At 42.8% G+C, this 26,942-nt stretch overlaps 2 protein-coding genes across 8 annotated transcripts in view; one reads left to right on the top strand and one right to left on the bottom strand.

Moving 5' to 3' along the window:
• Positions 1 to 7,007, top strand: LOC114438063 (flocculation protein FLO11-like). Of its 7 annotated transcripts, none has more exons than XM_028409115.1 (8): positions 59 to 127; positions 1,172 to 1,516; positions 1,704 to 1,781; positions 1,866 to 1,973; positions 2,050 to 2,190; positions 2,298 to 2,335; positions 5,883 to 6,032; positions 6,316 to 7,007. In XM_028409115.1, the coding sequence occupies exons 1-8, from the start codon at positions 88 to 90 to the stop codon at positions 6,439 to 6,441; spliced, it is 1,026 nt and encodes a 341-aa protein (XP_028264916.1). In that variant the 5' UTR covers positions 59 to 87; the 3' UTR covers positions 6,442 to 7,007. The 7 variants fall into 7 exon arrangements, with proteins under 7 accessions (XP_028264913.1, XP_028264916.1, XP_028264917.1 ...); XM_028409116.1 differs by having other exon boundaries at positions 1,770 to 1,781; XM_028409112.1 differs by having other exon boundaries at positions 1 to 127; positions 1,175 to 1,516; positions 1,704 to 1,973.
• The window catches only part of cables2b (Cdk5 and Abl enzyme substrate 2b), a 25,713-nt gene continuing 5,737 nt past the window's right edge, over positions 6,967 to 26,942 (bottom strand). Inside the window, exons 2-10 of the mRNA XM_028409110.1 lie at positions 19,472 to 19,567; positions 17,058 to 17,135; positions 15,096 to 15,201; positions 14,846 to 15,014; positions 12,942 to 13,039; positions 11,238 to 11,344; positions 11,021 to 11,140; positions 10,361 to 10,445; positions 6,967 to 9,657 (exon numbers count right to left, since the gene is read on the bottom strand). Of these exons, the coding sequence (XP_028264911.1) occupies positions 9,514 to 9,657; positions 10,361 to 10,445; positions 11,021 to 11,140; positions 11,238 to 11,344; positions 12,942 to 13,039; positions 14,846 to 15,014; positions 15,096 to 15,201; positions 17,058 to 17,135; positions 19,472 to 19,567 (1,003 nt within the window). The 3' untranslated portion in view covers positions 6,967 to 9,513. The remainder of the gene's footprint in view (positions 9,658 to 10,360; positions 10,446 to 11,020; positions 11,141 to 11,237; positions 11,345 to 12,941; positions 13,040 to 14,845; positions 15,015 to 15,095; positions 15,202 to 17,057; positions 17,136 to 19,471; positions 19,568 to 26,942) is intronic.

The raw sequence follows: 26,942 nt of genomic DNA on the forward strand, positions 1-26,942 counted from the left end.
GTCGCCGTCATTAAAAGAAGTCTGAAGTTCCTCTTTTACCAGTAAAGACAGAAGAAAGGCGGTGTTACACCATCAGAGAGGCTCAGCATGAAACTCCACCACGCTTTGATCTGCTGCTTCCTCCTCGGTGAGTGAACTGTCGTGTCATTTCTCCTTTTTTATCTTTATTTTCTTCATTCAGTTAGTGCTGATTCTACAGTTTTGTTGAACGTTATTGGTGTTTCCTGTGGGTCAAAGTGCTCAGAGGCAGGTTTTTTTTGACTGACTTGTAGACTGAGCATCAGGCGTGTTTCACACGTTTTTTTAAGTTTCACTTCACTTTCTGCGCTCTATAAATAATCCTTCTCTCTGTTGCATCTGTAGGCAAGAAAGGATTCCTCTGTAATGTTTGAATCAGGTGTGTCCGTCACTTCTTGTTGGGTACAGTTTGATTTCTGCAGAACAGGAAACCTGACACAAGATATACGAAAAACCAACTGGCAAACTCAGCCTCTCAGCTCTGCTGTCGTTTTTACTGCATGAAATAATCCTTTTGTTAGTATCACTGTGCTTTATTCAGCAGACTGTTGGGTAGTTTACATTTATATGAAACAGTTTGACACGGTGCCCTCTGCACTTCAATAGCCTGCAGGTGAAGTAAAGTCTTCAGGAGGAAATATTTTTCTCCTCACAAATTAAGAGGAACTTCAAACAGAAAAAACTTTGAGACGCTGACAGATGTGGATGTTGAGCAACAGGCCAGAAACCTCATTTCACTGAGAGACACAGAGGACGATGAGTCTGTGGTCGGAGGTCCTCTACTCCGTGTTTAACCTCTCACATAAAGTGTCGTGTCGTCGTTAAGTCAGAGATTGAATTTAAACATCAAGGTCTGATCGGTTGTGAAGTCGGCTCTCAGCTGGAGTCTGTGGTCGTCACACAGAGGATGTGTGAGTTCTGATGATGATGATGTCATTGCTGCTGTGGACCACTTCCTTTAAGAACAGGATCTGTGTGTTGCATAACTGCTGAACAAAACTGAAAGTGCTCCTCCTACCTCAGGTCACAAACTTATCAATCAGCTCTTGTATGCTACACTGTGTGATGTTTACTGAAAAGAGCTATAAATGTTGTTTTAGAGGACTGCAGAGTCTCACAGGAAGACAGTAACTGTGTGTTTGTTTGTCTTCAGCAGCTCTGCAGGATGGAAACACTGGACGAGTCAGTGCAAAAGTTCATACAGGACAAGAAGGAGGAAACATCACAGTTGGATGTGACTTTACTTTCTCTGGAAAGAGGAGGTTGTTCTGTAAGGGACGATGTGAAGAAGGAAACATTCTCATTGACACAAGAGAAGACACAGCTCAGAGAGACAGATACAGTGTTCAGTATAAAGAAAATAGTGTCCTATCATCTGATGTTCTGTATGTGAGCATCACAAAGCTGCAAAAATCAGACTCAGGACAGTACAGCTGTGGTTTAGGAAGAACAGTTTTACCAGATTCGTACCATGATTTTGAGATCGTTGTGACAGAAGGTGAGTTTGTGCTGAAACTGTTCCTTCATGTCTCTGTAATGTCTCTCTGCTCTGATGACCTCACACAGAGTTCCATCAGTCTGAATATTGAACTCCTTGTTCCATCACTTCTGATAAACACACAATAATCAATGCTAACACTGTTCTGTCTTTCACACTTGATGACTGACTCTTTCATTGCTGACAGCTCCAACCACTTCAGAACCGTCCTCCACTCTGAACCCTTTTCCAACATCAACATTTCTCCCATCAGCAGCAGCAACAACACAACATTCAGGACGCTCCTCATCTTCACCTTCATCCTCCACTCTGAACCCTTTCTCAACATCAACATTTCTCCCATCAGCCTCAGCAGCAGCAACAACAACCACAACACAAAGTTCAGGACGCTCCTCATCTTCACCTTCATCCTCCACCTCTGAAACCAGTATCATTTCAGTACCAGCTAAAACACCAGGTACGTGTTACACACCTGTGTGTGTGTGTTTGTTTGTTGTTGTGTGTCCATTAAAGTGTGTGTGGTGCTGTTGTAGACCGTACGCTGCTGTGTGTGGCTCTGATTCTGGTCGCCCTCATCGTCACGTTGTCGGTGGCTCTGCTGTTTTTCTGCAAGAAGAGGATGCAGAGGAGGAGGAACGCCGAAGCTGAAGGTGGGACCACGGAGGGCGCTAACGGTTAGCAGCTGTTTTTGTTTTTAACTTTATTGATATTCGATGCAGACACACAGGAGGCAGCAGGAAGCTGTGTGTGAATGTTTCAGCTGTTCCATGTCTTGTTTCAGGTCCACCTGTGGAGACAGAGTACGCCCTGGTGACAGAGGTGAGTCTGAGGCTACGTCCGCACAGAGACAGAATCACTTTCTGTAAATACACAAAACCACCGGGGCTGTTCTGGGCCTGTTAGAGGCGCAGAAACAGGAAAGAATACACAAGGCATGCGCACTAGTGGTAGTAAATTTAGGCTGTGCCCGAAATCACTCACTCCCCTACTCCACACATGATTATATGAGGAGTTCAGTGTAGGGCACCATACGGTGAACTCATTGTTGAAGCACATATTGCTAATTGTTATGACCATCGCATGGACACTTTTCATGATGCATTGTGGGATACATTGAGGGCCCTATATGGGCTCTATAATTTCTCACTAAGAATTTGGACAGCACTACAACATGGTGGAGGCAGCATATAGGGCCATATGTAGTGGTCAGGGAGTTAGCCCTAGTGACGGTGCAGATCATAGCATAGCAACAGTATCTAGGCACGGTAGCCTGGCAAGCTTTCGAGCGCAGTAGCAATGCTGAAGTGGCATGAGTTACAGATTGTGTAAATCAGACGAGCGATGGTCCACAAGGTTTGGGCGGTGTGGTGTTTTGTTCAATACAACGCTAAGATATGTTTTAAGTAATGCAGATGGTTTGCTGTGCTGAGACTGCGCTTCTACTACCAGTGTAACGACAATAGGTCGCCGCTGCTGGTGTGATACAGATGTAACATAGCCATGTTTGTTTTTATTTTTATTTAGTACAAACCAGTAAGTTCTTCCGCAAAATTAAATTTTGGTTGTTTCAGGAGGAACAATGAAGTGACGATGTTGGCCAGCATGTTGTCGCATGTTCAACGTCCTCAGTCGCGAATCCAGATGTAAAGAGGAAACACATTCACAACTTGAACCACTATGAATAGAGACCATAGATTAGCATCTGCTAGTTGTGATCAGGTAGTTTATATGTGGCTGTAATTGTGTGGTTGTGTCGGTTCGTGACCCCCGGGAAACAAAAATATTGGAATTTATTTGAATAATAACATTTCTGTGGATGTAGGCTATCACAGCTTACCCTGGCTGTGGAGGTGTGGACCACAGCACTGTGATTCACCTAACGGCCAACATTTATAGGATGATATCAATGCTGTGCTGTTTACTGCTTTACGTGTGGGTTAACCCTTAAATGATGATGACACAAACTATTTTTTCATGAGTTTCATTAAAAAAAAATACCGCAGAATTATGGAGAAATGGAAGGTTGAATTGGCACCAAAATCAGATTTTTTGTGTTCTGAGAAATTTAGCATTTTTAAAAAATCACTATAAATAATCCATAAAAGCCGCAGTAGATATTTCATGATATTATTGTTAGAGAAGGTCTCCTCTATCACCACAGTGAGTTTCATCAAAAAATACTGCAGCATTATGGAGATATGGAAGGATAAATTGGCACTTAAATCTGAATTTTTGAGAAATTTAGCATTTTTAAAAGATCACTATAAATAATCCATAAAAGCTGCAGTAGACATTTCACTGGATTATTGTTAAAGAAGGTCTCCTCTATCACCACAGTGAGTTTCATCAAAAAATACTGCAGGATTGAGATATGGAAGGTTAAATTGGCACAAAAATCTAAATTTTTTGAGAAATTTAAAAACAAAATCACTATAAATAATCCATAAAAGCCACAGCAGATATTTCAAGGCATTATTGTTAAACAAGGTCTCGTCTATTACCGCAGTGAGTTCCATGAAAAAACACTGCAGGATTATGGAGATATGGAAGGTTGAATTGACACTTAAATTCGAATTTTTTGAGAAATTTTGCATTTTTAAAAAAAACTCACTATAAATAATCCATAAAAGCCACAGCAGATATTTCAAGGCATTATTGTTAAAGGTCTCTTCTATCACTGCAGTAAATTTCATGAAAAAAAGCAGGACTATGGAGAAATGTAAGGTTAAATTGGCACTCAAATCCAAATTTTTGAGAAATTTAGCATTTTTAAAAAAATCACTTTAAATAATCCATAAAAACTACAGCACATATTTTTCTGGATTATTGTCAGAGAAGGTCTCCTCTATCACCGCAGTGAGTTTAATTAAAAAATACTGCAGGATTATGGAGATATGGAAGGATAAATTGGCACTTAAATCTGAATTTTTGAGAAATTTAGCATTTTTAAAAGATCACTATAAATAATCCATAAAAACTACAGCAGATTTTTAACTGAATTATTGTTAAAGAAGGTTTTCTCTATTACCGCAGTGAGTTTCATGAAAAATATACTCCAGGATTATGGAGAAATGCAAGGTTGAATTGACACTAACATCCTAATTATTTGAGAAATTCAGCATTTTTAAAAAATCACTATAAATAATCCATAAAAGCCGTATCAGATATTTTACTGGATTGTTGTTAGAGAAGGTCTCCTCTATCACCACAGTGAGTTTCATGACAAAATACAGCAGGATTATGGAGATATGGAAGGATAAATTGACACTAAAATCCTAATTTTTTGAGAAATTCAGCATTTTTTAAAAATCACTATAAATAATCCATAAAAGCCGTATCAGATATTTCACTCGATTATTATTAAAGAAGGTCTCCTCTATCACCACAGTGAGTTTCATCAAAAAATACTGCAGGATTATGGAGATATGGAAGGTTAAATTGGCACAAAAATCTGAATTTTTGAGAAATTTTGCATTTTTTAAAAAATCACTATAAATAATCCATAAAAACTACATCAGATTTTTAACTGAATTATTGTTAGAGCAGGTCTCCTCTATCACCGCAGTGAGTTTCATGAAAAAATACTGCAGGATTATGGAGATATGGAAGGTTGAATTGACACTTAAATTTGAATATTTTGAGAAATTTTGCATTTTTAAAAAAAACTCACTATAAATAATCCATAAAAGCCACAGCAGATATTTCAAGGCACTATTGTTAAAGAAGGTCTCTTCTATTACTACAGTGAGTTCCATGAAAAAACACTGCAGGATTATGGAGATATGGAAGGTTGAATTGACAATTAAATCAGATTTTTTTGAGAAATTTTGCATTTTAAAAAAATCACTATAAATAATCCATAAAAACTACAGCAGATTTTTAACTGAATTATTGTTAAAGAAGGTCTCTTCTATCACTGCAGTAAATTTCATGAAAAAACAGCAGGACTATGGAGAAATGTAAGGTTAAATTGGCTCTCAAATACAAATTTTTGAGAAATTTAGCATTTTTAAAAAAAAATCACTTTAAATAATCCATAAAAACTACAGCACATATTTTTCTGGATTATTGTATTGTATTATTAGAAAGACGGTCTTCTCTATCCTATCAGCACAGTGAGTTTCATGAAATAATACTGCAGGATTATGGAGGGAAGGTTAATGGAAGGTTGAATTGACACAAAAATCCGAATTTTTGGAGACATTTCGCATCTTTAAAAAATCACTATAAATAATCCATAAAAGCTGAAAGGTAGTTTTTTTCCCCTGAGTACAGCTATCCACTCTGGGACCTGGTTTATAAAAAATGTGTGTACTCAGGCTCCCAAAACTCTGACCAGCTGACCCTCCTTTTTCTCCTCCTGTAGGCCAACAGAATTTACGAGGAGATCAGAGAGTCGGAAGGACGTAAGGACTCGTCAGCTGTGGAAAAGACGACGTACGCCTACGTCAACCACTCCAAACCAAATGGAGCGGAAGACCAGGGGGAGTACAGCCTGGTCAGCCTTCACAACAGAGTGAGTTTCTCTCTCTCACACACACACACACACACACACACACACACACACACACAGGTTCTCTTAATCAGGTTAACTTATTCTAATGGAAAAAAGAAAAGTTTTATTGGATTACATCCAGGAAGAAGAATCTGACTTAGAAAAAGATCAAGATAAATAGGAGCACATGAAGTGTCTGCCTGGTTACCATACATCACTACAGTGATAAATAGCATGTATTGTTTATCCTGTAAATGATCATATACATTTAAAATTTAGTAAATTTAATCTTGTTTTCTTCCAGAATGAAGATGATTTAAGTAATCTGGATTACACTGAGGTGAATTTCTCCAACACACCTGCCAACATGCTCAACAGCGCCCCTCCTGGTGACACTACTGATGTCACCTACTCCACCCTGCAGCTGTGACACCGTCAACTCCCAGCAGGTGAAGTCGGCATGTCTGTAACCTCACTGGGGTCTGAGCTAAAGGCATTTTAGTGCAGCTTGTTTTTTAAGAAGTATTTAGCATGAATGTGGCTCTGTGGGTCCGGCTAACATTCCCACTTTCTGAACCTCCTCTTCAATAAGGAAGACAGACGATAATTAATCCACAAAAATATTTCAACGCTTCAGCATTTCTGTATGACTTTCAGCTAATCTGCAGGCTCTAAGATTTTTGAGCTCTAAAATGCAAATAAGTTAAAATAACATTAATATAAAGTATTTATTGTTTTATAGGTTTTATAGCTCTTTTGATGCACTTGTGCAAAAACATATTTTATTTGTAGTTTTATACCTTACTATGCTTCATTGTGCTGTAAAGAAATGTTACAGTCAAAGGTGGCAGTGGTCACCATGGCGACAGAGGTCTGTAAACAGGAAGCTTCAGTTTGTCTGATAAAACCCTCACGTGCCTCGAGATAAAAAAAAAAAACAACAAAACAGCACAGCTGTAATTTGCATATTTTAATGAAAATAAACATTACATTGAATATTGGCAGTTTTAACAGTATATGGTCTTTGTATTATTCACAAAAAATATAAATACTTCCTCCAATATATTGCAGTTTAAATTGAACATCGCCTCTCACCTGATGTAACACGTCGCTTCTTTTCATGTTTTAAATATGTCGTGTAATGCTGCCACGGCTCGTCCATGTTGTCAACAACAACAAAAATATGTTAACTTAAAATGTAAAGACAGCGACTATTAATGGAAGACAAACAAACACTTGGTAAATATTTCCCTTTGCAGAAGAATAAAATAATAATAACAGTCAATACAACGTGAGGTTTAAAATAAACAATGTGGCACGTTACAGGTAAACACACTGAGGAAGAGGAGGAGGAGGAAGGTCAGCTGATAGAATCAGAGCTGCATAGAATCTATAACACATCTCTAATGTAGAGAAGACGACTGTGGAAGATGTTCTTCCCTCCAGCAGAGTCTCGGGTTCAGTTAGTTCTGACACACGTCTCAGTGCAAATCATTACGCCGGGTTCTTCACTGTGTTCGTTAGAGCAGGAGCTGATTTAAGTTCTGCACCGACCTTCGTCGGACTTCATAGTTCTATCTGCTCTCACTCATTAACCTTTAATTGTCTGATATTTTCCGGGGTTGGATTATTGTTACATGATGTTTTAGTCCAGGTCAGAATATATAGAAAATCTCTTAATTTCTTTTTTCCATTTAAATTCACTATATGACCAAAAGTAAATGGACACGATGTGCAGCTCACGCTGGTCTCTTTTAGTTGTAAAGGTGTAAATACTGCTGCAATCTGCTATATTTGAATTATTGATCGTCCATGAGACAATTCTGATTGTAAAAAGCGCTACAAAAATAAACCGATACATGTATTCTGACATTTTACAGACAAACCAGTGGAAAATGTCCAAATAAATAATCCAGGCACAAAACCTTTGGTCATATAGTTTATATCTGTACATGTATAGGGTGATTTCAAATCATGATTTGTAGTAAATGGGATAAATGCAGCTGATAAGGTCCCAAAGAATTCACTAACACATCCAGACCTCCTGCTCGAGCGCTCAAAGTGCACGATGGACCCCGGCTGTCCGTCACCACACGAGAGAAAAACATCAGAAGAAAAACATGACGTCACCTCTCCAGATAATCAATCATCTAAACGAGTCTTTATCTGGAGCATGTTCAGCAATAAATACGTCTCAGTGACGGGCTTCAGTCTCACATGTACAAAAATAGGATCGATACCAAGGGACGAGAGTCAGGAGTGTGAAGCTAAAAGGCAAAGTGCAAAAACAGCCGAGGCTCTACAGGAAGTGTGTGTGTGTGTGTTTCCTCATGTCCACTGTAAGAACATCAGATGTCCCAGGGACAGGAAGGACACCCGTCACACAGCTGCTGTAGACGCCTCGGCCTGGTTAGATATTCGTCCCTTTATGATACAGTGAAAATAACAAATAATCTGAAATGTGTTTTTAGTAGGTGTGATGTTCTTCACAGTGCAGACAAGAGGTGGAAGTCTGACTTCCTTCCTGTTAAACATGACGCATCTCTGCAGCCCACTTTCTGATTCATCACAGATAACATGTCACAGATCAGCCACACAGAGTCTCCATGCTGAGCACTAACCACTGAAGTGATGAGCGCTGCAGCTCCACTGATCAGCTGTAGTGTTCTTACTGCTGGTTAGCTTAGATTAGAAGGAGGGGAGAAGAAGGATTATGGAAGGAAGAGGAGGAACAATGAAGAAGATGATGATGGACAGGAAACAGGAAGGAAGAGGAGGTTTTTCAAAAAGGAGGGAGGGAGGAAGTGAAGGAGGAAGGAGGGAGAAATGGAGGGAGAAGGAGGAGGAGAAGAAGGCTGAAGAAGGATTATAGAAGGAGGAACAAAGTGGAATGAATGAGCTGACGGACAGGACAGACAGGAAACAGGAAGGAAGAGGTTTTTCAAAAAGGAGGGAGGAAGTGATGAGAAAGAAATAGAGGGGAGAGGGGGGGGTGAGGAGGTAAGAAGAAAGGAAGAAGGAAACAGGAAGGAGGAAGGAACAGAAGAAAAGAGGTGAGAAAAGAGAAACAAGGAAGGGAGGGACGAGGAAGACGAGAAGAGGAACTGCAGAAAAAGAATAATGAAAAAACTACATGTGAACGGTTTCAGTCATCTGGCCTGACCCAAGGCAGGTATGAAGGTATGAAGCTGTCTCTTAAACTGTGGTTCTGGCTACTTATCTTTTTAGGAGGGGAACCAGCCAAACAGCTTTAAAGTGTCGCCATGGTTACCTTAAATAATCCGCACAGATCTGTGTTTAGTTGCAGGAATTATAATCTCCAGAGATACAAGCAGGAGCTGGTTTGACCTCCATGCTGCTGAAGCATCGATCACAGTGTTCATTGCTTTGGTGTCTGACGGAGGACAGAAGGGGGCGCTGCTCTCCGGTCACAGTGCTGCTGAGCTTTGGCGTCGTGGAGGATTTTGCTGGGCGTCCTCTGAGGGCCCCTCCCTTCACAGTGTTAGAGCTGCTGCTGCACCAGCCGCCTGTAATGAGGCATGACTTTACTCTCGGGGAGGTAGAGCGCCATCTCCAGGGCAACCAGGATGGTGAACTCGAAGGAAATCAGCTCCCGCCTGCTGATCCTGAAACGCTCCTCCAGCTTCTGCAGAGGAACAAAGAATGAAAATACTCTACTTCACTTCTCTGTTCTAAGCAGCTTATTACTAAACTCTAGCGGTGACATCACTTCCTTTTGTACTCATACAGCGCTTTTCTACCTACTCAGGTTCTCAAATTGCTTCACACAGCTTCACATTGACCCACACTGGGGATTGAACCACCGACCTCACGGTCAGCAGACCACCGCTCTACTACCTGAGCTACAACCTTCAGACTGAAGACTGAAGCCATGTGTCATGCAGAGATGATCCAGTGAAAGATTCCCCACAGGAAAGGGTTAATTTCTCCCTGTTATTATTAATTTCATCAACACAGCAAGTGCACAAAAACCAACATTTAGGTAGAGACCATTGAAGCGAGGCGTCTGGACTTCAAGAAAACTCTACAAGTCCAGACGCCTCGCTTCAATCGTGAAACGAACATGACCTGGATGACTGAGAGTCCTCAACAACAACAAACAGCTTTATGGATAAAAACATGCACGAGTACGTCTGAGGAGATTCTGAGTGAACTGTGAAGGACTCAGCCTGCAGGTCAGCTTCCACCTGCTCAGGTACATGAGCCGCACAAACACCTGAGCAAGAGCAACATGATCTGACTGACAGGCGTGTGTGTGTGTGTGTGTGCGTGTGTGTGTGTGTGTGTCTGTGTCTGTGTGTGTGTGTGTGTGTGTGTGTGTGACTTACATCGATGAGGTGTTTGACCTCCTGTTTCTTGAGGTCGCTGCTGATCTTAGCAGCTAAAAGGATGCAGGCAGCTGACACCAACTTCCTGTAAAGCAACAACAAGGTAAGTGGCAGAGGACACTCTGTCTGTCTCCGACGTGCTCAGAGGAGTCGACGGTTAAATGTTCACACTCAGGTTCTTAAAAAGTCAAAGCTTACATCTACACAACATTACATGAGCAGATCTCAGATCCTCTGAAACAGCAGGGGTCAGTGTCGGTGCAGCTTTCTGACCAGGTTTCAGTAGAGATTGTTTTCATTGTTTTATTTGGAATTACAAAATGACACTTGTCAGTAAATTGCATGATGGCAAACCAACAAACAGAAATCCTGCGGTACAACTGTGGAACATTTAACGTCTCATCTCATTTAAATCTGTCTGTAAATTAACTGCAGTATTTTCTCTTGCTATTGTCACCAACTCAACATAACCACTAGAGGGAGCCACTCACTCATGAACCCAACAGCTCAGCACAGCAGCTCAGTCACGCTCAATGTGCTGCCTGCTGTATCAGGCCTTCCTGACTCTGACCAATCAGGTTTCAGTGCACAGTCCCCACATGAACAACGCAGGAAAAATATGTAAATGCATTTTTTTTTTTGCATAAGGGGTCAGATTACCTGTTCTGTTTATTGAGTCGACCCTGCAGCACCAGCTTCTCAAAGTACACAAACGCCATGGCGATGGAGCTGGGCTGCAGGCCGCAGTCCTCCCCGATTATTCTCATCTCCCTCTTCAAGCTGAGACATAAAAAAAGACAGCGGGGAAACAGGTTTAGTGGTGAAACAAGTGAAGCTGTACTCTGAGTTATTTAGTTTGTTAAAAATAACACGTTACCTGCGTATTTTGCTGAGGGTGAGTTTAATATGTGGAAACTTCTCCTTAAAAGTCTCGTTCATGTCTTTCTTCAGATCGGACGGCTTGACGTACTCTATGACCGTCGTCTGTGGGACGACGACACAAAACAAGACAAAAACAAGTTATAATAAGCAGACTTTTAGGAGTTAAACGATGCCGAGTGAATGTAAATGATGTCATGAGGACGTAAACACTGACAGAGGAAACATTTCTCTGTCTGTTGTCACTGCCTCCGGCTCATTCATGCTTTTGTTTACGGACGTCTCAGGTGCTGTGATGACTCCTCACAGACAGAGAAGCTAAACAGAGCGCACACACAAGACCCTCTGCTGCACTGCCGGCGAGCTGCACGCACAACTTCCTGCTATTTAGAATTCCCCGCACACAGCTGATGACATCAGCCCGGTGTGACAGGTCAGATCATGTGACTAATAAGTTTCTATCTGTGAAAATCTACTTCAGTGACAAAGCAGCTCGCCCCAGCTGTGATCTCTGACAAATTAAACGGCATGAGGTGTGTGTGTGTGTGTGTAGGTGTTAGCAGCATAAGCTGTAGCCTATAGTATAATTATGTTAGCTCACTGTGTGTGTGTGTGTGGTGATTATTCAGTTCCCAGGTTCTATAATCCTCCATCTCCTCTATACGTCTTCACTTTCTCTCCTCTTCATCTCTACACACATTTTTCTTAGAAAGCTTAAAATTACAGCATTATTTAACCCTCTGAACCTCCACACCCACCAACAGATTCAAAATATTTCTTGGAAAGGCTCCATCATTTATCAGAAGGTTCAACCTTCCCACAGTACTTGAATGCATCATGTATGATGTATGAAGGTCCTGCTGGAAAATCTAAACAAACTGCAGCTCAGACTTGGGACATTTTACCTCTTATTTATAAGTTCATCAAAAATAAAACCTGCTGTCTTTCTCTTTGGCACATCAAACTTAATTTCCCCATGGGGATTAATACAGTTAATCTTAATCTTAATCTAGAAGATGACTGTGGAAGCAGTCACACAACAAAGATTCAGAGTTCAGTGACGCCTAGATTGAGACATGTTGCACCCTGATAAGAGTTCTGTCTTGTTGTAGCCACGGTTGTGCTGCTTCCACAGAGACACAGGACTTTAACTCACTGTGAATAAAGAGGCCACTTTGTGGCAGGAGGGTTAAACTGCTGGGCTTCAGTGTTATGTCTGAAGTCTAACACATTTCTCACTGCCAGAGCAAAGGTGCGTTAGACGACTGTTGGAGGGAGGCAGTCCTTCTACCAAGCCGCCGCACTAAACGTCTGCTGCATCATGGCGGCTGCTAATCCTGATGATGCTGAAAGAAAATCTGATTTAGATTAAGGCTGAAGGCTTCAATATGTCACCGCCAAGTCAAAGTGGCTTGATTAAAACGTGTCCTGATGTGGTCACTTGACCCCAGACGGGAAGATAAAAATGCTCTACAGCCTCTGATGAAGATCCTCAGCGTCAAGCCCTGCAGTCCCGAACACTTAAGAGTATTAGTGCAGCACAGCCATCTGCCACAAAGTTCGTTAAAAGGTGTCAAACAGCCCGCGGAGCTGTGAAGGTGCTGCTAATCCCAGAACAACAAGTATTAGGAAAAGATCCCTCATGGTGAAGAAGACTTCCAAACAGCAGCCACTTTAAAACAGACGGCGTTTGTTTTCCTACCATGTAGGAGGGGAAGATCAGCACTCGCTTATGTTTCCCACAAGGCCACTGGGGGTCACTGAGGAGGTTAGGGTCGTAGTCCGTCACATCGTCCAGGCCTGGAGGAAAACACACGGCTCACATTAATACATGCAAAGCAACACAAACGCACAACTGAAGGGAGTCTGTGCTTCCCTGGAAATAACCTCATAATCCCCTCATACACAGAGAGCAGGAAGTAAATCGGTCCCACCGGGAGCTGGATGGCTTTCAATGAAAGAGCCGAGCCCAGCTCACAGCCCCTCTGGTGGACACCACGAGACATTAATTCTAAACAAATCTATGAAAATCGGTCTGTGAGATATAAATATCTGAATATGAATAATTTATCATGTTATGAAATTTTGTATTTTACCATTCTACGCATAAAGAAAGACACAATTTGTAAAGAAACACGCACCCTGTGGATCTATCTGTGTATCTATGCTACACAACCATCCCAGACCGTGCTAGCAGCTATATAATGACATCACTCAACGTGACGTTTGGGTCTGCAGGCTTTCCAAATATGTATTTCAACAGATTTTACTGCAACAATTTTGCACCAAACTGCGACTTTATTATGAAAATTAGTGAAATCTATATTTAACTTGTCAGACACCGTGTGTGTAATCCAGGGTGCAACTCAAGGAGAATCAAAAAATAATTTGTCACCCTCCAAAGACTGCTGCTCATATCGTTTCAGGTTTAATGTCCCCTGAGCTCCACCGGAAGGGTCGTGATTTAGACACTCTATTAGTGTAACCCCACTTTTGAGAAAGTCTGATAGTCCATCCATTGTAAATTAATACGGACGAATATTCAGTGGCGTCACAGCACTTGGACGAGCTGCTTTGTGTCTGTGTGGTAAAAATTACAATCCAGCTTGGCACCTGCGTGGAACCCACAGTGGCATGAGCCCTTAACTATGCAAAATGTTAAGTAAACCAGGCCATAAACCAGGCTGTAAACCAGGCTGTAAACATGTTTACTTCTGCTGTAATGTTAACAGGCCTCACTGTTGGAGCCCCCAGAGGCCATGAGTGGAACTGCAGTCCAGGACAGCCCCAACATTTCCAGAGGTTGCTGCTTGGTTAGATCTTATTGTTGGTCATTGTTTTATTTGACAGATTTTGAGTGTCACAGCAGGTTAATTTGCATCAGTGACCTCATTGCGGTCTATGAGGCTCAAACGATGGAAGGAAGTGCATGTGTGCAGGGACATACTCACTGTGGTGGGGAACTGAGTACCTTCAATAAAAAATCTATTTATACATTCATGCTTAAACATCTGGGAGCTCACACACTGCAGATGTTTACTGTCCAACAGCTGGATGCTGTTTTGCAGGGAGACAAATCAACTCAAAGACGTCACGCTTCTAGAGGTCTGAACGGAGCCATCTGATTGGACGTTTTTACGGCTTCTAACGCATGATATGTAATTACAGCAGCTTTCAGAGCGGAGCAGGAGATGAGACTTCAACTAAAAATATAACCCTGATATCAGCGCGCACTGATGTGCACTGCCTGCCGTGTTTTTGCAAAAACACACAGCTGTGTTGTGTTAATGAAAGGTTCCGATTAGAGTGAGGGGTTCACAGACTAATACAGGCCTCTGTCACTGTGTAGATGAAGGGTGTGACGCACAGGGAGCACATACACATAGACATGTGTTTAAAATAAAAGAAGGTGGATGCTCCAGCACAGCTGCAACGACTTATTTCAGCTCTTCATCTCCATCCTGTGTTTGTTTTCTCTCCCTCATGCTTCAACCGTTAACACTTTCTCTGCATCACTCCCTGGATTCATTCTCAGATCTTCAATTTAAGGACATAACTGGTAGCTTATTATACAAAATCAAAACATGAGACTAAAGTGAGACTCACCCAGGTCCAGGCCCACGGTGCTGTTCAGCCGGCTGGGTGGGCAGCTCCGGCCCGACATGCTGTGCGTGCTCCTGGACACGGGGATCTGCAGCATCAGGTCGCTGGTCGATGACGGCTTCTGCCTCACCAGAGCGTTTGTAGGGTACAGAAACTGGGCGTACGACACCGACTAACACAGATCAGAGGGAGACAGAGGGTCATACATGAGTTCACCCGTCCGTTTGTGAGTGTGTGTGTGTGTGATATTTACCCTGCCGTAGGTGTCGAGGTGGAAACCCTCCAGGCCAGGCAGCATCTCCAGGGTGGAGATGTTTCCAGAGGAGTGTCTCCTCCTGGGGTGGTTTAATGATGGATCACTACAGAGAGAGAGAGAGAGAACGGCAGGTTAACTTACAGGGATTTAAATTATGGATCAAAGATCCACAACATGCTGAATCAGATTGAGAACACTGCAGTCACTCATGGTGCTGAATGGGAGGCGGCTGCTCTGTTTCTGTAACAATCGCTGGTCAGGGTACAGCTCTGGGATGTGGCGGATCTATTTCTGTCTTTCTACCATTGTTAATCTTTTTTTAATTACTCCACTTCCATCGCAGGCTATTGTTGCCATGTGTTCTTCCACCTGCTGACATTTCCAGGACATTATCTGGTCATTTTCAGATCAGTCATATTTCTATTCATGTTCCCCAGAAGATTCATGTTTTATTGAACTACTTCAAGCTGAAGCTGCTTTATAATAATTTATCATTTGAAATAGATACACATGCTACAATATTCATTATTATAAAGGACCTGAAACTGTCCATACAGGTGGAGAAGGCAGTTTTACACGTTGCTCTGTACTAAAGTCATGTTTGAAAACTCTATCTTGAGGCCAAAGGTCATGAGGTGAAGCTCCTCCGCTGTGCCACTCAATCACTTCTGTTCCAAGCTCATCTCTCATCTAACTTTTTGCAGCTTGGCTGCAGACCGTGACATTATTTCCTCCTTTTTAGCCAGGACTAATAATATGAACATAGATAACACAGATCATCATGCTAAAAAGTTAACTAACAAGCCACAAACAACTTCTGAGAAGAACGTTTAGGTGTTAGTCGGGTCCGTGTTCCATCCACTGACAAGGGAGGAGGTGAGGTTCATGCCCGGCCACCGTGTTTATTAACATACTGTGCCTGAAGGCATAATGGAAGGAGGATGACAAGCTGCCAGTAAAGTGGCATCAGGTGTGTGGAAGGGTTAATATGAGAACAGAGCAGAACAGAAGATTATAAGTGACACATGGCCATTAGTGGGTTAAAAAAAGCCACTATCAAGACAAACCTAGTTTTTTATTTGACTGTTTTGGATCAATGAATTATTTAACACATTAGAATCACATGCGTTCACAGCCGCTGTGTGTCTATTTATACTGTCTGTGTGTGTGTGTGTCTGTAAGAATGTGTGTGTACATAACAGTTGGTACTTCCTGTTGTACTGATGCTCCCTGCAGCACAGGGGTACGTGATATTAAGCATGCAAAAGAGCCACAGCAGATTTATATCTGTGTGTGTGGGTGTGTCGGTGTGTGTGTGTGTCGGTGTGTGTGTGTGTGTGTGTGTGTGTGTGAAAACAACAAAAAAGGGGATTAGGGTAATGAAGGGTTACTGTATGAAGAGGACGGGCAGCATCTGTTTACATGTCTACAACAGTCTAAATGTAATTGAATGTAAGTGAATGTGTGATGTGTCATCAGCCAATCGTGCTTGAGGTCAAGTCAGCAGGCATTGAGGCCCGTGGGAAAATCACCCCAAACCCTCCTCCCCCTCCTCTCCTTCCTCTTTAAGGAACTCCCTCCGTCTATTCTGCCGGACACTTCTAAAACGTGCATGTGTGTGCATGTGTGTGCATGTGTGTGCATGTGTGTGCAGGTGTGTGCATGTGTGTGCAGGTGTGTGCAGGTGTGTGCAGGTGTGTGCATGTGTGTGCATGTGTGTGCAGGTGTGTGCATGTGTGTGCAGGTGTGTGCATGTGTGTGCAGGTGTGTGCAGGTGTGTGCATGTGTGTGCATGTGTGTGCAGGTGTGTGCATGTGTGTGCATGTGTGTGCATGTGTGTGCAGGTGTGTGCATGTGTGTGCATGTGTGTGCAGGTGTGTGCATGTGTGTGCAGGTGTGTGCATGTGTGTGCATGTGTGTGCAGGTGTGTGCATGTGTGTGCATGTGTGTGCAGATTACCTGAGGTAGAAGCTCTCTCCATAGGGCAGAACAGAGAAGGCAGCACACAAAGACCTCTTCGCACAGATGAGCACGATTCTGAAACACACACACACACAGTTTATGTTGCTATGAGATCTGTCTTGTCTCAGTTTCCAGGTACAAACACAGGAATCACTGTGGGCTGCTAAACTGTCAGAACACACAGAAAATCGACTGTAAAGTAATTCTGCACAGCAAATGATGAACTCCTGTCCAGTAAACCTGCAAAGGAGCAACACGCACTGATGGTTCCACCTGCATGTTGATCCTCGATGACGACATGTCAAAAAGGGGGTTTCACTGGAAGAGTGTTTTTATTGCAGTTCCTCTGGAGTGTAAATCCAGGAGGAGCAGAGTCAGCGGATCCAGTCCGCCTGGTTTCAAGAGGAAAATGTTTACAGTCATCATCTTTGGCTCGCTGGAGAGGATGATTCATACTGTGAAAAACACTCATCTCTCAGCTGATCACATGTTACCTCAGTGAGACCTCAAATCATTGACCTTGTGTCTCTCTTAATGGTGTGTTTCCTGACACATGGAGGCCACAGGGTCTGACTCCACAGTGAAGTTAAACCTTAAACACAGAGTGTCACCACAATCAGAGGGAACGCTAGTGCCAGATCACACTGAGACACCAACAAGCGGTCTAGAATAGACCCCATACAGTAGTAACCTGGATTTCATGGGTTCAAAAAGTCAACACAAGGACAAACATATCTTTCACTGGTTTTTAGATTATTGCAGTAAAAACAAATGTTTATGCTACTGATGGGGGTCACACACTTAACAACTGGTCCTGATGGGGGGTCGCAGACTACTACAGGAGTCATCAAATCAACTAAAGCCAGCTGAAGACACGGCTCGTCCCTCCTCATCCACAGCCACCTTGAGGGTTTTTATTCGCCCCGACTTTAATGGATAGACACCGAGCACGCCGCACCACTCCTCCACCAGCTCAGCCCCCTGGCTTCCTCCATACACAGCTCCAGGACATCAGAGTCAGACTGATCTATCAGCTGATCTATCTGCTGGTTTATGAGCATGCTGCAACTCTATTGTTTACAACACTCTCAGCATCACATGCAGCAGTGTCTGGGTGTCAGCTGAGCAGGGAGCACACACAGTTTCAATGTTTAATATAACTGATGAAACTGTCTCTGACTCTCTGACACTCTGAGAACCCGGGCAGCTCTATTCTGTCAGAACATCAGCTAATATATTGATATCTGCATGTTTTTCTACCAAAGAACCTAAAATTCCAATACTGCCCGGGCCCTCCCGTAAACAAAATATTTAGAACAGCTTTAATGAGGAGCCAGTGGGTAAATTATTTAGTGGACTGTGTCACTGAGACACACACAAACACACACACACTCGCAGCTTGTTCCTTGTGATGCATGGGAAAGTCGGCAGCAGGAAGTCACCAGGGGGCCCAGTGGAAACAGCATCACAACATGACTCTGCTGGGGAGTCCGGCTCCGCTCATCTCTTTATTGCAGCACACTTCATAACACTGGGGGCACGTTATTCCATAATTACTGTCAAGAAAAGCAGATAATGCTCCCACTGGGATCTGAACCGCTAACCCACAGGGGCAATTTGTGAAAAAACCTATGGATCATTTCAGGGAGCTGTCGCAGAAGGCTCAGTCCTGCAGTCTGTACTTTAAAGGAAGTCACTTTTATTGGTGACCCTCAGTAAACTCCGAGGAAAGAGAAGTCTGGCTTACTTTCCTCAGTAAGAGACAGGCTCTGTGACGATGTGGTGACTTGGCTGAAACACAAACAGCTCTGGTGCTCCGAGCAGGATCTATTTTAAAACAATCATCCGTCGGTCTATTATTATCTGACGAGCAGCTCTGGTTCTCTGACCCACAGGTCTGATTTATACACTCTGTAAGGAAGGACAGGAATAGAACACAATAGAAGAAGAAGTGAATGACGCTGTCGAGGCTCAGCTCCTCACACACTGTGGCTACAGTTAAGACCTCAACCACACAAAATCTGGAGGTTTTTTTGAGCTGACAGCTACACAAAGCATTCAGGTGGTTGTCCTGACTCAAGGCGAGACAATGGTGGACTCAGCACAGCTACAATGGGCTTGGGCCCCTGGAGTCCTGGCATCCTGTAGTCAACTAGTCCCACATTCACATCATTTCATAAATCTAAACAAGCTGAAGCCTAAACCCCACTGTGGACAGGAGGGATCAACATACTGGTGAGCACCTGCACAAAGGTCTGGCTGGATCAGTGGAACAAGGTTCTGTCCTTGACCTTCGCTGCTCCCAGACGGTACATTTGTCCAGCCGCCAGGAAAAACACAACACAAGCACACAGTACAAACATAACCCACAAAAGTGTGTGTGTGTGTGTGTGTGTGTGTGTGTGTCCCACCTGCTGCCTCTCGTGTCGTACTGTTTCATGTTTTTGATGAAGTGGATCTTCTTGGTGTGTCGAGGTCTGGGAGAACCACCGGAGAGGTTTCGAGTTCTACAGAGAGAAAGACAAAAAAAATATGTATGACTCAATATGATTCATTCACAATTCAGTAAATCATGAATAATTTTTATTTCTATATCTCATAGCCTCCTCCAAAAATCTGATGTTCTTTTCTGTGGTCCCAGTTACATGCTAGGCTATACCCCACGCCGATGTTCAGAGGTCAGGGTCAGCTGATGACTGATAAGTAGTGCCAACATTTTGGCCGTTTCTCGTGCCGATATCTTGATGATTTCCCCTTCATTAGAATGCTAAAATGTCAAACTAAAAGTCTTTGACTTAACACCATCCTTTATTGAACACTGACTGAACTGAACCATCTCTCGAATCTTCATTTTGTGCACTGCACGGCATTAAAATATAGATGTGTCTGCACACAGCGGCCTGACACACACACACACACACACACACACACACACACACACACACACACACACACACACACACACACACACACACACACACACACACACACACACACACACACACACACACACACACACACACACACACACACACACACACACACACACACACACACACACACACACACACACACACACACACACAGGTGAGCACACTCCCTCCAGCAGATAGAGAGTGCGGGTTGTTTTGCTCACTGTTGCTCATAACATGCTAGTTGCACAGACCAAACTCTATTGACTAAGCTAAGCTAAGCTAAGCTAAGCTAAGCTAAGCAAACGGTAGTGATGCTCTTTGTTTTTTTTCTTTGAAGTGAAGCAACTCTTCAGAGTTTGCTAGTAACATAGTAAATATATGACCATCGGACTGTGACACCTCTATCTCCCAGGACTGTTACTGAATCTTCCAAAACTTTTATCTCGGGGTCCTTCACGTGCGGCAGCACCACGCAACACAGAGCTGCCCGCGGGTGTGCCGGACTTTGACTCGGTGCTACTAGACGCAGATATTGGCCGATATGTTAAAAAATGACAAATATCGGTCGCCCTCTATTATACACCCCCGGTTTGACCTTCAAAACGAGTGGTATTTATTTTTTTAGGAGACATTAAAACCTTTTAATCCTCTGTGTCAGAGTTCTACCAGAGCTGAGCAGGCCTGTCCGCTGAAGGTCAGGCTGCGAGCCAGGTTCTGTCTCTGTGTTGACCTCACGGATTAAAACAACAGACCTCGACAAGACAGCGGGCCAAGGAGCTCAGCTTGGTGACATCACAGCAGTTACATAACATTCCTGACATCAGCATTAGTCTCACCGGCACACACAGAATCTGCACAACTAAAACTGCATGTGCAAGTCTCATGTTTTTTATATATATCGGACACATACGTAATCTCATGCCGCATTAAAGTGCAGAGCACATTCTGCACACAGCTATTCAGCATATTTATGTGTGCCAACACACATTAACACTGAGAGGATTCTCATGCTGCATGCTTCTGTGAGATACACGGCTCGTCGGATCCTCCAATGCTTTTCTTTTATAAAAACAAAAATGAAGGTCACTTTGTCCCAGGCCTGCCTGCCTCTCCCTCAGGGCCGAGCATTGCAGTGCTGCAGTCAGATTCAAACAAATAACATTTTAACACCATGACACGAAAGAAAAGATTCATATTTATCAGTATTTCCTAAACCCTTTGTGTTTGCTGGCCTCCATGTTTGTGGGTCCATGTCAGGCCAGTTCTTCTGTATAGTTACAAAACTGAAGGGTCGGGCGTCAGGTACATTTATCCACACTCCACACCTCAAAGTTATCATCCAAATCCTCATTATATGCTGTAAAACTGCAACAATTAGTCAATGAAACTGGAACATTTTCCACTGGTTAATCCATAAAATATCAGAATACAGTCATTTGTTAATCACAGACAATCAGGTGCTGATTTCGTAGACTGCAGCTTCAAGACATTCACCTTGACAACAAAAAACAGACCAGCTAAAGCAGCTCATGGTGTCCATCATTACAGAGACACTGGAGACCAAACTCTCTTAATATTGATGCTATAAATGAATATATGGTTCAGGTCTGTGTGAAGGACAATATGACAACGTGACATAAAGTTATAAACAACATTTCGCACGCACACGTGTAGTCAAACCAGATTTGCACCACAGGCCCCTGGAGGGGAAAACCTTCTGCCGAGAAACCGAACTGTTATACAACTGTGAAGAACACACACACACACACACACACAGACACACACAGACATACATACACAGAGCATCTGTTAGTGTTTTTCAATGCCTGACCTGCTGATTGTACAACACACGGAGTTTAAATCACTTTTATCACTGCTGCTACTCATAGTCTGACTCGGTGATTTGTGTGTATAGGTGATTAGTGTCCCTGTGTGTGTGTGTGTGTGTGTGTGAGGCCTGGACATGATTCTCTGGCCCCCTGCTGGCTCTTAAACATCCTACCATAACAAACATTTCTATTTAATTCAAATCAAATTAAGAAACATCCATATCAATTATTTGTGCAGTTGATTGTGAGTGAATCACAGCTTAGCTTAGCAGCTAGCTTAGTCACAGCTACATTTTTTTGTCCACATTCATGCACAGTATCACTTTACATGTGAGGTCTGCTTCATACTGCATTGTTTCGTTTTGCTTCCAAGGCAGCCAGGCTGCACTAAACTAGGTCTTCACTGTAATGTTGGTCTTTGTTGAGATCAGGACTGTGTGCGCTGCCAAGCTGTCAGATTTAGTAAGACGTTGCTGAAGATGCAGTGTCTGTGTAGAAATAATGGAAGTAGCTAATGTTGCCTCTTTCAGCCTTCGAACAGAGAGCAGTGTGAGGACATGGAGAGCTCTCTGCAGCTAAGATCATCTTCTTCTACCTTTGGATGTTCCCTTCAAGGGTCACCACAACCAATCGTCTGTTTCCATCTAACTGTATCCTCAGCATCCTCTTCTCTCACACCAACGTACTTCATGTCCTCTTTCAGGGCATCCAATCATCTCCTCTTTGGCCTTCCTGTTGGCCTCTTACCTGGACTAACCACTATCCTCTTCAAACCAGTCAGAGAGGACAGATTGAGATATCTGTCCTCCTCTCACTCTCTCCACCCACTCCAACCCCCTGCATTCACCTCTCCACCTCCTCTCCACCTAAGATGTGTCATCAAAAGCAAAAATCTGACACAATACTGTTGTGCACATCCCTTAAATATCAATTTACAGTGATATAATTATTCACAGAGAGAACATTCATGTTTGTCCAACCAACCGCTGGACTGTTTGGAGACTGATGTGAAAGAATTCTGACTGAACCATTGTGGACTACAATAACTAAGCACTATATGTTTTGACAGTGTTGATCAGTCGCCTCCTTTGGATATAAATAAACATTTCATGTAAAAATATCCACAGCATTCTCATCCGTCATTATTAAACTGATAGAGTCTATTTCTAAAGCTCCTATCTTTGGTATCTACTGTAAGTGTGGTCACATGATGGAATCTTCTCAGAGGTCCATTTCCACGGGAACCGCAATTGAGCAGCATTTCTGGAATGCTGAGGAATGTTTCCATCATGTGGGAATGGAAAGAGTCTGCTCGCAAAATATCCCAGATGGAGGAAGATGATGATGATGATTATTGTTATTTGGAAAAAAATAAAGATCAACAGGCAATGATTGATTTGGATTCAACCACAAAGTCAGTCTCAGCTGAATTTGTTTCAACCTGTTCCAAAACAGTATTCATGTTCGCATTATCCTAAGGGGCTAACCTGCAGCAGGAGTTAGGTGTTTTTGTGTTTTTGTAGGCCAGTGTGGAAGTTAGCATCTCATGGGTCCCACTGACAAAAAGCCAACAAGATTTTATTGTAATTCCATGATTACAGTATATTATCAATGGTCTCCAGTAAACTCAAGCAGTCGCTTTTCTTTTTTCTAATCGTCTAATCATCATCAACTAGTGCTTGATATTCCCTGAACACATCTTCTGACGAAGACCTTTCATCCGAGTTATAAGGTCACTTGTGTTAAAAATACTGGCTATGATTGGCTGATGTTTTTATGTTTTATAGCTTCAGCTGATTCATATTCTTCGTTTTAATGAGAAACTGACGAACTTTCTTTGTGACTTTCTTTGTGACTAACATTGAAATGTTGTGCAGTCCCTATGAACAGCCCTGTATTTTCTCAGTTCAGAGGCTTCTGTAAAAGGAAAACGCTGCGGTCATAAACATTAACACCATCTACAGCCAGTGAGATAGCCGACGCTGTTCCCGTCTGGTGTAAAAGCGCCCCAGTATCAGAGCTGGGGATCTGCAGGCTCCTGATCACAGCAGTCTGACCTGCAGCCCATTTCCATGAGAACCGGCCGGCTTCATTTCTGTGGGATGTTGTGGAAACTTCCCATTCTGTGGGAACGGAAAAATCCAGTGTGATAATTCCCTCGCTGTGGAGGAGGATGATGATGATGATGATGGCTGCATGTTGACCGGTATCCTGAGGGTAAGCTTATCTTTCCAGGGTAATCACATCGTCGGTCCATCACGTCGTCCTCATTAAACTATTTATATGATCCACATTAAACATGTCACAATATTCCGTAAATATTTTGGGACATGTACTGTCACCGCACACAGACAGCAGGTTAGCCCACTAAACTTAAGAGTCCAGTAATATTTCAGGGGCTGTGTCATACTTTAAATTCTCATATAGGAGAAGCATTTCAGGGCTTCAGAAATGTCGTTGGTTGTGGGAAAAGGTGACTGTGCAGGTCAGGGATCAGATCCAGCTGCAGGCCTGTTTTGGGGACTGTAGTGATGGAGTCGTTTTAATTTAGCCTCGAACGCTAGAATCACACTAATAATAGCTGGTGTTATTTCAGCTCGAAATAAACCCTGTCAGGATGACACGGAATGCTTAAAATAATGATAATAATCTTTGAAAAATTCCCTTTTTTTTTTACCCGCATGCTTTATTTCCTGCACGACTATAGCCTTCATGTTGTGCAAAGCCGACATCTGAAGACCGCTAATTTCACTGCCACTTATGCAGCCATTAGCACAGAGCCTGTAGCGCTGCCACACACCGATACATAAGAGACAATGTCACTTTAATTTTCTTCTTCTTCTCTTTCTTTCTCTAAACTGTGACCAGACAGACCGCTGCAGAGTAAACATCAGATTATCCAGGAAGTCTGAAATACAGACATAATCTTCCCATCTCACCCTTTCAGCTCCACATCTTTTTATAGTCTTCGACTTCATCACACTCCAAAAATATCTGCCTTCATTTGAACATTATATTATTAAACACTTCAAACCCCATCAAATACAAGTGGTAGAAAAATGTTCCAACAATGTAATCTGTCCTGACATGTTGTCTTGCTGTGTCCTGTTTCAGCCTCCAGGATCAATGATATTTTGCTCCTCTTCTGTACCCTGATGAGCAAGCTGACAGCTGCTTCCTCCTCGCATACAGCTTCCAGGGATCAGAGGCTCAACGCAGAGGAGACACTGCTCTCACCACTGGCTTATATCAACACACACTGACTTAATCTGTCTCAGCAGATCACTCACTCTGCAGGGAGAGGAATGAGTATTGATGCTTCTGTCTCATTCTACTACGACTATGGTGCTAGTATTTTCATAAACGTCTTTCCGTCCGAGGTCTCCACAGCATATGTTCTTTTAGCGCATCCATAACCATAACTGGAGTCCAGACATAAGCTAAGCTTTCGGGGAATTCACTGTCCTGCCTTAAGTGTGCAGGAAGTCAGAGGGTAAATATATTTTCACATTTTAACACATCTGAGGGGATTTTCTTTATGGTAACATTGGTTAGTTTCACAAGGGGACGTCAGGTTTTGCCACTTCCCCGTGGGCTTAGTTTCTCAGCTGTGGAGGTTACTAAATAAACACACCAAAACTCTCAATGCAGCAGCACTGGCCCCATTAAAACAAATGCAACAGTTCATTTGCTCCATATTAACAATTAAATCTAGTGCTGTACAATAAATTAGACTTTACAGTGTCTAGGTGATGAGGTTTTAACCACATTTATTGAGTGATAAAAATAACACACGGTGTAAAAGAAGCTGCATCTGTCATGTGACTCTGTCTACTGTGTGCAAAAGAAAGGGAGCTCACAGAAGCTTTAATATCTCTCTCTCTCTGCGTCTCTGACACTCGGCTTTACTTAAATACCCCCCCCCCCATACTAAATCCATGACACACACACATACACCACCAGCCATAGATTAAATGTTGTGCTGCTTAGTCTTCAATCTACACACACACACACACACACACACAGCAGCGGAGTGTGTTGGGCCAATCTGTCCACACCTCTTGACTGACGGACACAGAGATTACCCTGCATGGACATCTGACAACGCACACACACACACACACACACACACACCCAGCAGGCCTGTTGTGTGTCTTACATCACCAGATTAACAGACTCCTCCTGCTTCTCCTTCAGCCTGATCTGCCAAAAGGAAATCTCAGTTCTCTTCCTTCTTCACCTCACTGCCCTCTAGTTTCTCTCAATCAAAATAATAAAAACTCTTGGTGTGATATCACCTGAGTTTTAATGCCTGGATGTAGAAGTCTGTGGGAGGAGAGCAGTGATGAGCATCTGTCCTCTAACCACCTAACCACACACAGACACACAAAAGGTCACACAAAGACTCAGGGTCTGGTTATACCAACGCCAAAAAAGGTCAAATTAAAACACGCTTCCCTTTCTTACTTCTCAGTTTTTTAAATCACTTTCTAAATTAAGCCAAAGGACCCGGCTGACACATGGACTACACAACTTTCCTTCTATGTTACAGATGGCGTGCCAATAAAATGAGACTACTGAGAGGAGCTGTGCTGCTCCAATCTGTTTGTAGGACACGGCTGATGATTTACGTCTGTTTTGATGGACAAATACATTTGGAGAGGATAAACCTTTGGAACTGCCGGATACGTCATCACTCGACCATCTGTCCAGCCAACAAACACCATATTTTCTGTAGTGTTGTGATGGATCCTGGTGCCCTGCTCTCCGTGGGTGAGGGGTAGTGTGCACATGTTGCCGTTACATGCGTAGGATGGAAGCATAAAATGGAATACATTAAAAAATCCATTGCTTATTTAATAGTTAACATGTAGAGACTGCTTTAAAGATAATTATATTTGACTCATTTTTTTAAGCCACAAGAACTAACAGGGTTTTTAATCTTTATTTTTGTTGATATGAATGCGAGCAGTCATGTACAAAAGCTGTTACAGGCTGAAGAAAAGCGGCCTCTGTGTGTTTTGTATGTTTTGTGTGTGTTGTGGGTGTTGTGTGTGTGTGGATGGGAGTGGGGCTCAGTTCTGTTTTCACTGGAGAGGCATGCATGTTTAGACACACACACACACACACAAGGCATA

This window comes from Parambassis ranga, chromosome 7, assembly GCF_900634625.1.
Source record: "Parambassis ranga chromosome 7, fParRan2.1, whole genome shotgun sequence".
Taxonomy (NCBI): domain Eukaryota; kingdom Metazoa; phylum Chordata; class Actinopteri; family Ambassidae; genus Parambassis; species Parambassis ranga.